Here is a 12,600-nt window from a genome sequence, read left to right on the forward strand (position 1 = left end):
GTGGTAATGCTTGCACTTCAAGAATTTGGTATAACCGAAAGCAGTTCAAATTTCTCTCTGGCGGAAGTGAGTGTCGGCGAAGGTGGTATGATCAAGCAACGTAGATTGCCGGATCAATTACAGAATCTTGCGGAACGAATCGGATTAAGCTCTCGATATTATTTGAAAACTAATGGAATTTCCGAAACTTTGGTGGCCGACGATCAAGCTCCGGAACTCATTCGAGAGTCTCAAGTACACTTTTTGCAGTTAAATGCTGTGGAAGTAGCAATACAACTGACTCTACAAGACTTCAGTATATTCAGGTAATTTAATATTTTATGAAATGTATAACTATGTTTTATAATAATAATGCTATAATTATAATAAGCTTATTTTTGTGTATTTCGTTGCAGACAAATCGAATCGACAGAGTACGTGGATGATTTGTTTGAATTGAAAAGTAGATACGGTGTACCTATGCTCAGTCAGTTTGCAGAACTAGTCAACAGAGAAATGTTTTGGGTTGTAACAGAAGTTTGTTCCGAACATAATCTCGTGCGGCGCAGTAAGATTATAAAGCAATTTATTAAAATAGCTCGTAAGTATATTTGAAATCGTTTTTCTTATTTTATCTTTCGAATATTTTATATAATTAATATTATTTCTATACAGGTCAATGTAAGGAGTGCAAAAATTTCAATTCCATGTTCGCGATTGTGTCTGGTTTGGGGCATGGTTCTGTTTCGAGATTAAGAGCTTCGTGGGAAAAACTGCCAACTAAATATCAAAGATTATTCAGCGATCTACAAGAATTAATGGACCCCAGTCGTAATATGAGTAAATACCGGCAATTGGTGGCGTCTGAACAAACGCAACCACCGATTGTAAGTTATCTTTCTTCATTTCTCATTAAATTTATTATTAATTATTTATCATTTATAATTATTATTACCAGCGATATAAATAATTATTTATTTTTTAGATACCCTTCTACCCGGTGGTGAAAAAAGATTTAACCTTTATACATCTTGGTAATGATTCAAGAGTAGAAAGTCTGGTTAATTTCGAAAAACTCAGGATGATTGCGAAAGAAGTGAGAACATTAACAAACATGTGTTCTTCACCCTACGATTTACTCACTATGTTAGAAAGAGGCGGGCAACCACCAAGTTCCGCGATGGTAGCTCTGAACCAAATGACTACTGGCAATCAAGGTAAATTTTTTTAAATAAATTATTTTATATTATCCTATATTTATATTGTATTATAATTTCTAGGCGGTCAAACTGCGACTGTAAAACGACGAAAGAAATCTACGGCCGCACCAAATCCGAAGAAAATGTTCGAGGAAGCACAGATGGTTCGGAGAGTAAAGGCCTATCTCGCAAATATGAAAGTGATCACTGACGAAGAACGGTTGCATCAACTTTCGGTCGATTGCGAACCACACGCAGGAGCCGTTGCGGTTGCAGCTGCGGTACCGCTAGGTGGGAGTCGGGGAAGGCGGCATCCGTCGCCTACGCTATCGACTACTAGTAGTGCTAGTAGTACCAGTGAAGGCAGAAAGAGTATACAAGGTAGATCGATCTTTTCAATCGCGTTATAATATTTTTGAAGAGTAATTTTGTAATTTATATTAATTTATATAAATTATTTATATTAATATATATAAATTTTCACGTATAGGTACAAAATTCGGCGCGGCATCGCCGCAAGCAGTTAGAAAAATGTTAGCTCTGTCTGACCCTCATAAAACACGACCATATCAACCTAAGCATTGCCCACCTCCGCTACCCGTACCGGGATTAGCGCTACATTCGAGTGGCTTGGAGCCAAGTCCAGGTGCACCTAGAAGAGTAGGATCTGGTAGCAGGGTACCGATGCACGAGCGATCCCACAGCGATACGCCTGCCAGCCTACCGCCGCCTGTCGATCTCAGCGCGGAGAGCAGTAGTGTAACTAGTTTGAGTAATCTTCAACCGCTGAGGAAAACTCTTACGAGCGGTGAGTACTATTTCTTTCTTTACGAAATGGTTTGAAGCGAGATGCTGTCCGGTACAGTAACGCGTTCTTTAGAATTTTCTAAAGACATTTAGATTGATTATTGCATTTAAATAAATTTCCAAGTTATTTTATTTTGCGATTTTAATAGATTTTTGTTTCTAATTTTCCAAATCATATTAACAGACTGATCGTTGATCGATCGCAAATATCGGGATAATAGACACGCATCTCGCGAAATACCATCACGCACTTTCATTGCTCGTTACATACACTGGTCAGGTCTCGCAACAAGGAATCTCATTATTATGCACGCTGCACAGCCGTTTACGCAAATTATAAATGTTCCATGTTATTTAGTTGATCCATATATACACGACACTCACACACGCATCTTGTATGCCGACTACTATAGCGCGAGCTTTTCTTTTCGATCAGACGTCACGACGTCACGCCTCGAATCTAACTCCAAAACAAACTGCGACTTCGACTTCAACTGGGAGTTCTTAGACCATGGGACATACGCGGAGTCGTATTTTAATGAGATCTACAGCGCTGCTTTTACGCATTCAAATCGTTAAGAAAAAAAATTAATTCCTGACAGTTTTGACTTATGAATATTACTAAAAAAAAAAAAAAAAAAAAATAATAAACTAAATCGGTAAAATAAAACTGTTAAATAAGTTAAATAAGATTTCTGAACGTCGTATAGAAGATTAATAAATACTATCGGTAACAGCTTTAATATTTACAACGGAACAGTCGCGCATAAAAGATACTTGTTGATTACGCTCTGCTAATGATAGAGCATAGGGTGCCCATGGGTGGCGAGAAAAAAAAAAAGACGTAGATAGGAATGCGCGAGAGACGTGCAGTTAGAACGCGGCAAAGTAATTCAGGGTCTCGCGGTTCTATGCGAGACAATTTGCCGTGGAACAAAATAAGATACGAGCGAGCGTTCGCGGTTAGACCAGTAGAGTCGTTTAGCGAGTCGTGTCAGGGTGTAATCTCCCGGTTAGAACGTGTGTAGTGATAGAAGTGTCTTGGGAACCTGTGCGTAGGTTCGGTGACGAGCAGTGACAGTGGTCATAGCACTCAGCTGGACAGCCACAGCGGGAGCAGCGTGGAAGCGGGCGGCAGCCCACCGCCGCCGCAAAGACGACACTCCGCTCTGCAAGGTACGTAGTTAAAAACATGAGAGTGGAACGAGAGAACGGGTCATGGCGAAGTGTGCTCGTGTGCTGTTCCTCTTGCCCGATTCGTAGAGACACACCGTAGTAAAGTAGTGGTTTCTCCCGCGGTGTCCGATGTCACCGAGTCGGACGGAAACCAAGCACCGGAAATCAAATTTTCTCTCGGAGCGCTCACGACGACTGTCGGATACATTTTTATAATGTGAGGCAGCTGTTCATACACCCATCCGCTGTTCGTTTTTTATTTATTTTTTTTTTTAATTAAAATATTATTTTTCCTTTTTCCTGTTTTTTTTTTTTTTTTTTCTTTACATTGGCTTTGGTTGCAGTATTTTATTTTTTATTGCCAAATGATTACGTGTCAGTCGTATTTGTAATGAGTGATAGTATTATTAATAGTTTAATCAGAACCAGTGTATTATAATTTTGGTGTGTCTAGGTTTTGATATTATAGATTCATGTAAGAGTGATTTGCAATGTGCCTACTGAATACTCGCAGTTACGATTTAAATTTATAAATTATTTGTAATAAATATAATTCCATTTTAAGTGGTGATTTGCTGAGTACTTTCGTTCGTGTGTTTATTTTATTGTTTCACGTAATTATTTGACATTTATGTTGCTGGCTAAATTTTATTACTAAAAAAAAAAAACGTATGTCCCATGGCCCACGTACCTTCAAACATCGAACGAATTCCCGTAAATGTCAGATGAACGAATAAAAAAAAAAAAAAAAGAAAATTAAATATTAAATACTAAACATTGCCGTGTTCGTTTTCGCATTGATATTCGCGTCGTTGAACGCTGCGTGTAGCATAACTGTGCTTTCAATCGCTTCTGAAGGCTCCGCCGCTTCTAAGATTCGCTTTGCAGCTTTATCACTCGCTTGATCACGCAGGCGGTACTTCGTGCGTTACTCGTCGCTTTCGAAAACGCATTCGCATCGTTAAAAAAGAGAAATTAAATTAAAAGAAAGATAAAGGCGATACGTCCCGAGGATCTTCCGCGGTTCATTAACGTCGCAAAGTTTGTAGATTTTGTAAAAAAGATATGCCGTATGTGGCTTCTGTATGGTGCAGGGTCTGTTATAAGAGGCGGAGCTCCTCCGTTTCCTCACGCGGTAGCAGTGCTACCTCCGCTTCCCGCCAATCAGAATCACAACCACAATCATCATCACCATCATCACCACCACCAACATTATCACGATCATCATCATCACCAACCCCCAACTCCTCAAGGTGAGTTCGCGACTGTCTTGCCCGTTTCGTTCGTCTGCATCGGCTCATTGCACTGATCTTGCCCTATTCCTGCTGCCTTGAAGAGGGCGAGGGACCGGGGGGAGGTTTATATTAATTTAATTAATTAAATAGGGTTGATGAAAATGTACGTCTCATGCATGCGAAATAACGTGCAAGTATTGCGAATTAGACACTAATTTTGTTTGCCTTCTTGACGCAGCTTTGGACTTTGTCTGAACTTTGCAGATTGTTTTACTCGCCGAAGAGCGACGTGTGTGTAATCGCGCGCGTTGCCTCCGATGTGTAATGTTGTATGTGTGTGTAATCTAACGATTTGATCAGCACGCTGGGTGACGAACGTAGCACTGCTGCTTGTTTCTGATTTAGAAGCGTTCACGTCGAGCTTGCTCCATTTTGCGTACACCGTAGAATTAGAAAATCGTGAGTTCTTTTCAGGATACCGTTTGACGATACCGTCCACGCTTCCTTCTCTCTCGGGGCAAGGTTCTGCTACGATTACTAAATTCGTTTCTCTCGCGCGGATTTCGGCCGTTTTATTTCTCTCGACGTGAATACGAAAATAAGAGCTTAACTATTACGCTATCAATTTTTCGTAAGCTTAAATTAATTCTGCAAGAACTACCCGCGTATTTAAAATCACGTGTGGATAAACTCATGAGCTTTTGATATCTGGATCTGTGGTGGCAAGTGAGTTGCTTTGTCGAGGTGGAGGACGTTGGAGGAGGCGAGAAAGGGGAGCGGCGATTAGAAAGAGAGATCGAGAGAGTCGAGGGTTTTCAGGTACTACGGGATTAGGAGCGAGCATGGGCCTGGGGATGCCTGCCCCGCTGCCGCCGCCCGGTGCGGGGACCACGACCATAATGACGATGGGCGCTATGACGGGCAACGTGACGTCCTCGATGCGGTCGGGCATGAGCGGCACTCCGCAATGTCGCCAGCCACCGGCGTACAAAGTCGTGCAGCAGATGGCGAGATTGCACAGACTCGGTCGTGCTAACAGCCACGAGGGGGTCACCTATCGAGGCGCAGATCACGAAGATGGTACTACATCTAGCCAAATCGCTCTCTACCGTTCACACACGGTTCACACACTCACCCTCACCGTACACGTCCCGTCCTCGACCGCTCGTCGAGACGGGCAGACTTGCCTCTTTTTCACATTCTCGTTGTCGACGTTCACGCACGACGAGGAGTGTTGGCGAAAGCACTCCGTCAGCTCACCGCTGTCGGAACCCGCTTTCGTGAAGATTGTACTCTCACGATCATTCAGCTCGTTTTTTCTTGATTTCATTCGGAGTTTTTCATCGCACGCGCGCGCTCGCTGAAAACGATTGCTATCTCGACGTCGTCATGCATTTACAATTTTTATGTATTTGTTTGAACAGACATGATGACACGTTTGAAGCTTCCGTCTTTTTTTTATTTCTTATTTTTTTATTTTTATTTTTTTCTTTTCCTCTCTACGTATGTACCGGTCTAGAAATATTTACAAGCTTAGTCCGACGTTCTCTTTAATTAATTTCTCTTTTTCTTTCTTCGAGAAGGACTTAATGTACGAAATTTTCAACACGATGACAAACACAGTTATACATACAGCCTTAACCGCAGAATCCAACGTAATTATAAACGCAGTGACGATATTAATTGATTGACGAATATTATGAGGTTTCTACTTCGCGGTGTAAATAATTATATTGTAAAGTGGACGAAATGCCCTGTACAATATGTTTGTAAAGCTTGTGTTTAATCAATGTGATTGTTATTCTATGTTGCATACTCACGATTACGTGATCTCGTGATGCAAAATCGTATTTGTTTGCATTATGTCGATATTTATGTTACTGATCATTGCATAAGTGCATCAGCCCGCCCATCATTGAATTTTGCATTAAAATTAATAATATATCAAATTTCGCTATTCGTTCATCACTTGCGTGATGTCGAGGCATGATTTTGCTGCTTGTCCATGTCGCACGGTTTTTTTTTTTAATTTTTTTTGCATTAATTATTTCTCTTAAACCGATTAATTTCGAAATAATAAATCTTAAGTTTATAAGAATGCATTATGTTGACCAGCGAGAGACTCTAATATCAAGACGTAAAAAAATAAAGAGAAAGAAATTGTCGTACACGTGACATTCTTGCCTACATTCGAACCAGTTTCAGTCAACCGGGGACTTAACTCACGCGTGAAATTGCACCGATACAAATTAGAGCCTCTCGTTCGCCAAGTCATTATATCCGGGGCATGGTGTCATTTATTAAAATGCGTTTTAAATTGTTGCAGATGACGAAGATGCCCAAGTGTCGGCGGTTTAAAGTGGTCCACCGAGTTTCACCGAGTCTCGATTACCGTTTAGTTAATTTCGTCACACTGTTCCTTTTTCTACGCGGTCAGAGGAGAAATCGTTTCCGGATAATTCCGCGCGCGAAGCCGTGCAACGAAAGGAGAATGCGAAAGAGGATCGATGGCTCGCGGAACTTTCTTCCCACTACCGCGAACCGTCGCTTTTGCATTCGCGTAACGGTGGCATCCCAATTCCGATGACTTTTGACCGTCGATGCGTCCACGATACTACTCTCTTGAAACGTGGGAAAGTGCGGGCGACCTATTTCTTTTTTTTTTTTTTATTATCTATTTTCCGCGTTAGCGCGAAACCTACTTAGACTTCACTGCGAGAAATAGCGTTTATTCTTATTTAAATAAAACGCTTGTCTTCCAAGGGTCCCTGCGACGAACCTGAAGGCATCGCCGAGAATCTCAAGCGTTACAATGTTTGTACAACGCACCGTGGAAAGCGACAAATAACTGGCAAACGTCGGTAACCGGGAAGGAAGAGTTGTAGGAGAGTATTTTCTTCTTCTATTTTTTTTTCTCTTTCTTTTTTTTTTTCTTTTATTAGACTGAGGGAACGCTTCGCGAGTAAGCGCTCACATACTTTCGTGCGATGGCGAGAAGCGAGAGGAATGGGAGAAGAGAGGAAAATGATCGTAATATTCTATATAAATGTGTAATAAAACCAAGCCCAAAGATGTTATATATACTGCGTGTCGCCAGAGAAAGTACGAATATAACGGCGTGACCTGTAATATATATTTGATAGATCATTTAGTGTCCCATTGCAGCGTAAGTTGGTGTACATAGCGTAGTGTCATAGTTTTAGGGAAAAGGAGCAGTAATATATACTTGATAGGTCATTTAGTGTCCCGTAATAGCGTAAGATGGTGTACATAGCGTAGTGTCATAGTATTTAGGGAAACCAGAAAAGCTTACGAGAGATGAGACATGGATTCTCGTCGTCGAAGTATATCGTGGTTTGCTTTTGTGTTTAACACAAATAGTCTTCGCCGGCGTTACGTGTTTAAGAGCTAAGAGAGATTCGTTTCTTTATCGGGACAAGAAAAGGAAAAAAAAAAAGAAAAAAAAAAGGGAAACGTTTCGTAATCGTTTTAGATTTCGTTATTCGAAAGTGTTTATTCTGTTTTAAGCGCCTTCCTTTTAAGAGATTTCTATTGCCGATTTCTGGGCTCTAGTACAGATTATTCAGATTTTATAAGGAGAGTTAATATCTTTTTACGCTTTCGCTGTATTTTAACGACGACATAATCAAGTACAAAAAAGGAATTTCTCGAAAGCTACGATCAAGGTAATTGTTTTTCGCAACAACGCAATTTATTTTTGTTCTACCGTCGAGAGACGGTAATGTCTCGCGGCAAAATGTACGGCGAGACCGACCCGTCAAACTCTTCGATCCTTATTACTTTGATTCATTTATTTTTACGAAGCATATAACATATTTTATTTTACAAATAAATTATTTTTTTCTTTTTCTATTTTCAGTCTTTAGTTCGCCACTTTATCAGCGACGTTATCATTGGCTTTATATTCGTCGTTGTTTTATGAACGGAAGTTGCTTGTTAATTTTTTTTTTTTTTTTTTTTTACGAGACTAATTCATAATGTGCAAAAGACTTCTTTAGATCGTATCTCTCGTAGAATTCGAGGAGGGGAATAAATAAAACTTTCACAACTTTACATGTCGGTACGAGAGAAGCGGTTGGCTTATTATAGTAGATTTATCCATGTATATTATATATACACAGATACAGACGTGTATATGTACGCATACACGCGTGTGTGCGCGCTCGCACATACAGCACACATACACGTACATACGCTCTTGTTCACTGACGTGAGACTCGAGCCATTTTACAAGTATTATAAAAAGAAAAAAAAAACTAATTCACGTGCACGATATGTATCGACGCGCTAGCAAAGAGAGCCTAATTACCTGGGTGTCGTTTTTGCGATTTGCCGATATATGGAAATCGAGAAAACGCGAAAGAATATGAGAGAAAGAGAGAGAATGCGAACAAGTGTGAATGCGTGTGCGAGAAAGGAAGACTAAAAGAGAGTATCAAGAGTCAACACAGTGCTTTTTTGGATACTCGAATTTCTATCGTTAAGTTACATTCCAAACTTCGTCTTGCCGCATTTTACAACATTCGCGCCTTATCGATAAATTGCTGTTTCTTCCGAAAAAGACAAAGAAGTTGCTGTTAATTAATATTACTTACTAACATTAGCTTACTTCCTTTTTTTTTAATTTGTATTTTATTTTTTAATTTTTTTTTTTTATATTGAAAGACCAATCTTGAAATCCATAAAGACTGTGTTACTCTTTAACGTAGTGTCTAACGGTTCCAAAACGTCGAGGAGGAACGTGCGATCCAGCTCGATCTTTTGGTACGAGAAAATTCAATATATTTACACACACCCTTCATATTCATATATTATATCTCTTTGTACATATCCTAATAACTTTTAAATATTAATATCCAATGTTCTTGGAAAAAGTTTTTAAACGTATTTACCGGTAATTAAGATTCTTCATAATGCAGCGTCAAAAAAATTTAAATTATTTTCTTTACCTCTCAGATCTGATGCGACAAATTTGTTATTCGAAGTCTATGTTCTTTCCCCTCGTCATCTTTTGCATTTCGGGCGTGCTGGGGGCTCCGGTGTCATTCCGCGTGCATTTAAGACCTCCCGAAAAGCTGGCCGAATAAACTTTCATCGAGAGTTCTAGCCGCTAAGAATATTTTGCTTACTACGATCGACGACGCCGACATATTTTCTATTTTAATTTTTCTACCGCGAGAAACTTGCGCGAGAAGTAAAACATTTTTATACGCGATCACGTGGGATATTAATCATAATGTAATATGTTGGATCGCGGAATTCTCGGTGAAAAGTCCAAGTCCGCGTTATTTCAGCCAAGCTATGTAGCAACATAAATCCAGCCCCGAAATACAGGAGCCCCGGGCCGCCTTGTCATTAACCCTTGCTCTTTTTCTCTTAATGAAATTCGGTAGGAAACAATGCGAACACGCGAGAATGCTCACCGTTCGGGAAAATGAAAGCTTGAGACAGGCCGCATTTTCTTCCGCTCACCGTTTCTTTCTTTATTTTATTTATACCACGCCTCGTTCTGTTGTTTTAATTATTTATAACCCCCCCGAGATATATCGTTTATACTTTGTCCAGCGAGAGAAACAGGTCGGAGGGCGGCAGGGAAAGGTGAGGAGAGCGCGACGCCCTTGCTCGATGCCGTGGCATACTCGGACCTTTGCTTACTAGCTCAGAAAATTGATAAAAGGAATATCGACACATTCGGCGAGTTTCGAGTTCACTTCCACCGTAAAAAAAAAAAAAAAATGCCAATTATAATGACGAAAACGCCGCGCTAGAAATCTGAAATTCCGAGCTTGAGTTCGACCGTAAACCGGCAGATTCTCGTTCGGTCGCTGTTTCTCATATGAAACTAGCGTCCACCGAAAATTATCTTAAGCCGTAAAGAAAAAGAAATTTAAAAAAAAAAAAGAATACAGCCTCTTACCAGACAGACGGCTATGGTACTACTTTCATTCAATTGCAGGCCGTTTTCTCGCGGTTGATCGACGAGCTACTCGTTTGTTATCGTGAAAAATAATCGTGGCTAAAAGGAACTCGGAAAGAAAGCAAAGAGCACATCGAGGATTAGACCTGTAGTGCTACGCAAATAGTGGCAGGAAAACTGCCGCGACACGGATATATCTCGACGGATCGTCCGCTCCGATTTGTTCTCTCGCTGGACAGAGTATGCGTATAACGTGAACGGCAAGCAACAGAAAATCTTTTGTATTTAATTTGTTTAATAAAACTTGAATCATAGTACAACGCCTCCCCCGTCTTTCCAGTTTCGTTTGCTCACTTGCGATCCTATCCACCGAAGATTTACCTCCCGCTTATTTACTTATCGCAGTGCGAAGGACTCATATTTTTTTAGCGAACATTTTTCAAGGCATGTACATATACGTATATAATATATTTCTATTTTGCGAAATACATCAAAGAGGAAGATATGGCGGAGAAGAGGATATTTAAAAATAGATTAGACTCTGTGTCGAAACGGTGCGAAACGATAAGAACCGGCGTCTGAAAGGTGCAATGAAAAGCAGACTTACTGCACGTCTAAGAAGTACACTAATCTTATCAAGTCGCTCTTTCAAACGTTCTTGAAATACGCGTTTTTAAAAACTCGAGGATATCTTCGGAACAAAGATACGTAATCTCAGTCTTACATATTTTTTCTATTTTTTTTTCTAGCGTCTTGTAGAACGAACGCGCATTGCTCCACGCCTGTGTTAGCGCGATATTTTTCTTTTCCGCGGCGACAGAGAAGGTACAATACTTCCGACTTTTTTTCTTTAATTAATCATCCTTCGGCAGACATATTCGTGGAGGGAGGGGGAGGGGAAAGGCTTTCTTCCGAAGGGACATTTCGGAAACACAAAGGACCACGAAGCTCGTTAATTTCCTCTTGTCGGATATGCGAATATGTTACGTAGAATTCTCGCGCGTTCGAGGAGCACGGAGGCGCAAATTATTTCGCGACGAAGTTCGGCGCCGCGCGCTAAAAGGCGAGGGGGGCCGTCCGTAGGAACGAAATCGATAGGTGATACTACTGCTACTATTTTGTACGACACGATGTTTTGTATAATCTGTCTACTGTACGTATAGCGTGGGAGGAGAAGTCTACCGATCACTAAGTGTAAGCGACGAAGAAATCATTTACGTCGAGCGCATATTTAAGATTAAACCCATTTGTAGACTCGCGCGCATAGATGTTACAGCTCCCGTCAATGTAAAATCCCTCCCCTCCCCACCCCAGCAAAGCAGTATGTGAACAATTAAAGGATTGGTAAGGAAGTCGCCGAGGGAATTTATTTCACCACCTCGAAAAATAACCGCGTCGTCGCGCCGAGTGCAAGGAATGCACGCCGCCTTACGTATGCGCGGCCGCCACATGGCAGCGGTTGACGAGCACCTGTTGCTTTGGACAGGAACCAACTGACAGTCCAGGGGTTACTCGGCTCACCACGCGTAACATTGCGACTTGAGCGAAGCGCTGCCCGCAGAACATTTTTTTTTTCTTTCTTTTTTTTATTTCTCTTAGGGTATCTTTCGTAATTTATACAGCTCCGTAACGTGACTGCAAAAGTCAAGCCTGGGAAACGTTTGTCGCGAATTTTTTTTTTATTTACACGAGGGGACATTTTTTTTTCTTTTTTAATTTTTTTTTAAGCGACCTGCGATACTTTAATAGCTATAGATCGCGCGTGTGTTTCGTATCTAACGTGCAGAGATAATTATTAAAAGTAAAATCGATGAGGCTTCGCGTGAAAGTAAGAGACGGCAAGAGAATCCGCGTAAGAAGCGTCGCTGGCAGGCGCACGTCGATGGAAAACCGATAAAAACAGCACGAGGGTTGCTCTCGTCCCGAGGCCTTTCCTTGCGAACCGGCCGATCGCGATCCACGAGGATATCATAGATATCCTCCGCTAGTATCCCTTCCCCCCGCGTGTTTCGCAGCGGCACCTCCACCTCCTACCTTGGGTTTCGCCATTTCCCTCTCTCTACGACGAGCCGATGCACGGTGCAGGGGAGAAAGAAACGCCGCCTTCCGACCGGCAGTTCGAAAACCGCTCTTACCTTCGCCGTGTGCGCGCGCTCGGTTTTATCGTATTCCGCGCGGCCGTCATCGGTGCCGAGATCCGGGATCCCCAGCGTGCCGGCGACGCTTGAACGCGCGCCGAACGCGTTTTCCGCCGAGATCGGCGAGA

The 12,600-nt window shown here is 41.4% G+C and overlaps 1 protein-coding gene across 11 annotated transcripts in view; it reads left to right on the forward strand.

Annotated features, from left to right (window-relative positions):
* LOC139110492 (rap guanine nucleotide exchange factor 2) overlaps window positions 1-10,658 on the forward strand; it is a 76,544-nt gene extending 65,886 nt beyond the window's left edge. For 2 of the 11 annotated variants that reach the window (XM_070670306.1, XM_070670305.1), the window contains 8 exons: window positions 1-305; window positions 396-580; window positions 655-866; window positions 965-1,196; window positions 1,260-1,559; window positions 1,669-1,986; window positions 3,045-3,161; window positions 5,216-6,684. In XM_070670306.1, coding sequence (XP_070526407.1) covers window positions 1-305; window positions 396-580; window positions 655-866; window positions 965-1,196; window positions 1,260-1,559; window positions 1,669-1,986; window positions 3,045-3,161; window positions 5,216-5,760 — 2,214 coding nt within the window. In that variant the 3' untranslated portion in view covers window positions 5,761-6,684. Of the gene's footprint in view, window positions 306-395; window positions 581-654; window positions 867-964; window positions 1,197-1,259; window positions 1,560-1,668; window positions 1,987-2,421; window positions 2,580-3,044; window positions 3,162-4,255; window positions 5,171-5,215; window positions 6,685-6,722 lie in introns of those variants that run through there. The other 9 variants (XM_070670315.1, XM_070670308.1, XM_070670316.1 and 6 more) reach the window with 8 other exon arrangements.
* Window positions 10,659-12,600: the final 1,942 nt, after the last annotated feature.

Source organism: Cardiocondyla obscurior, linkage group LG20 (assembly GCF_019399895.1).
Source record: "Cardiocondyla obscurior isolate alpha-2009 linkage group LG20, Cobs3.1, whole genome shotgun sequence".
NCBI classification, from domain to species: Eukaryota; Metazoa; Arthropoda; class Insecta; order Hymenoptera; family Formicidae; genus Cardiocondyla; species Cardiocondyla obscurior.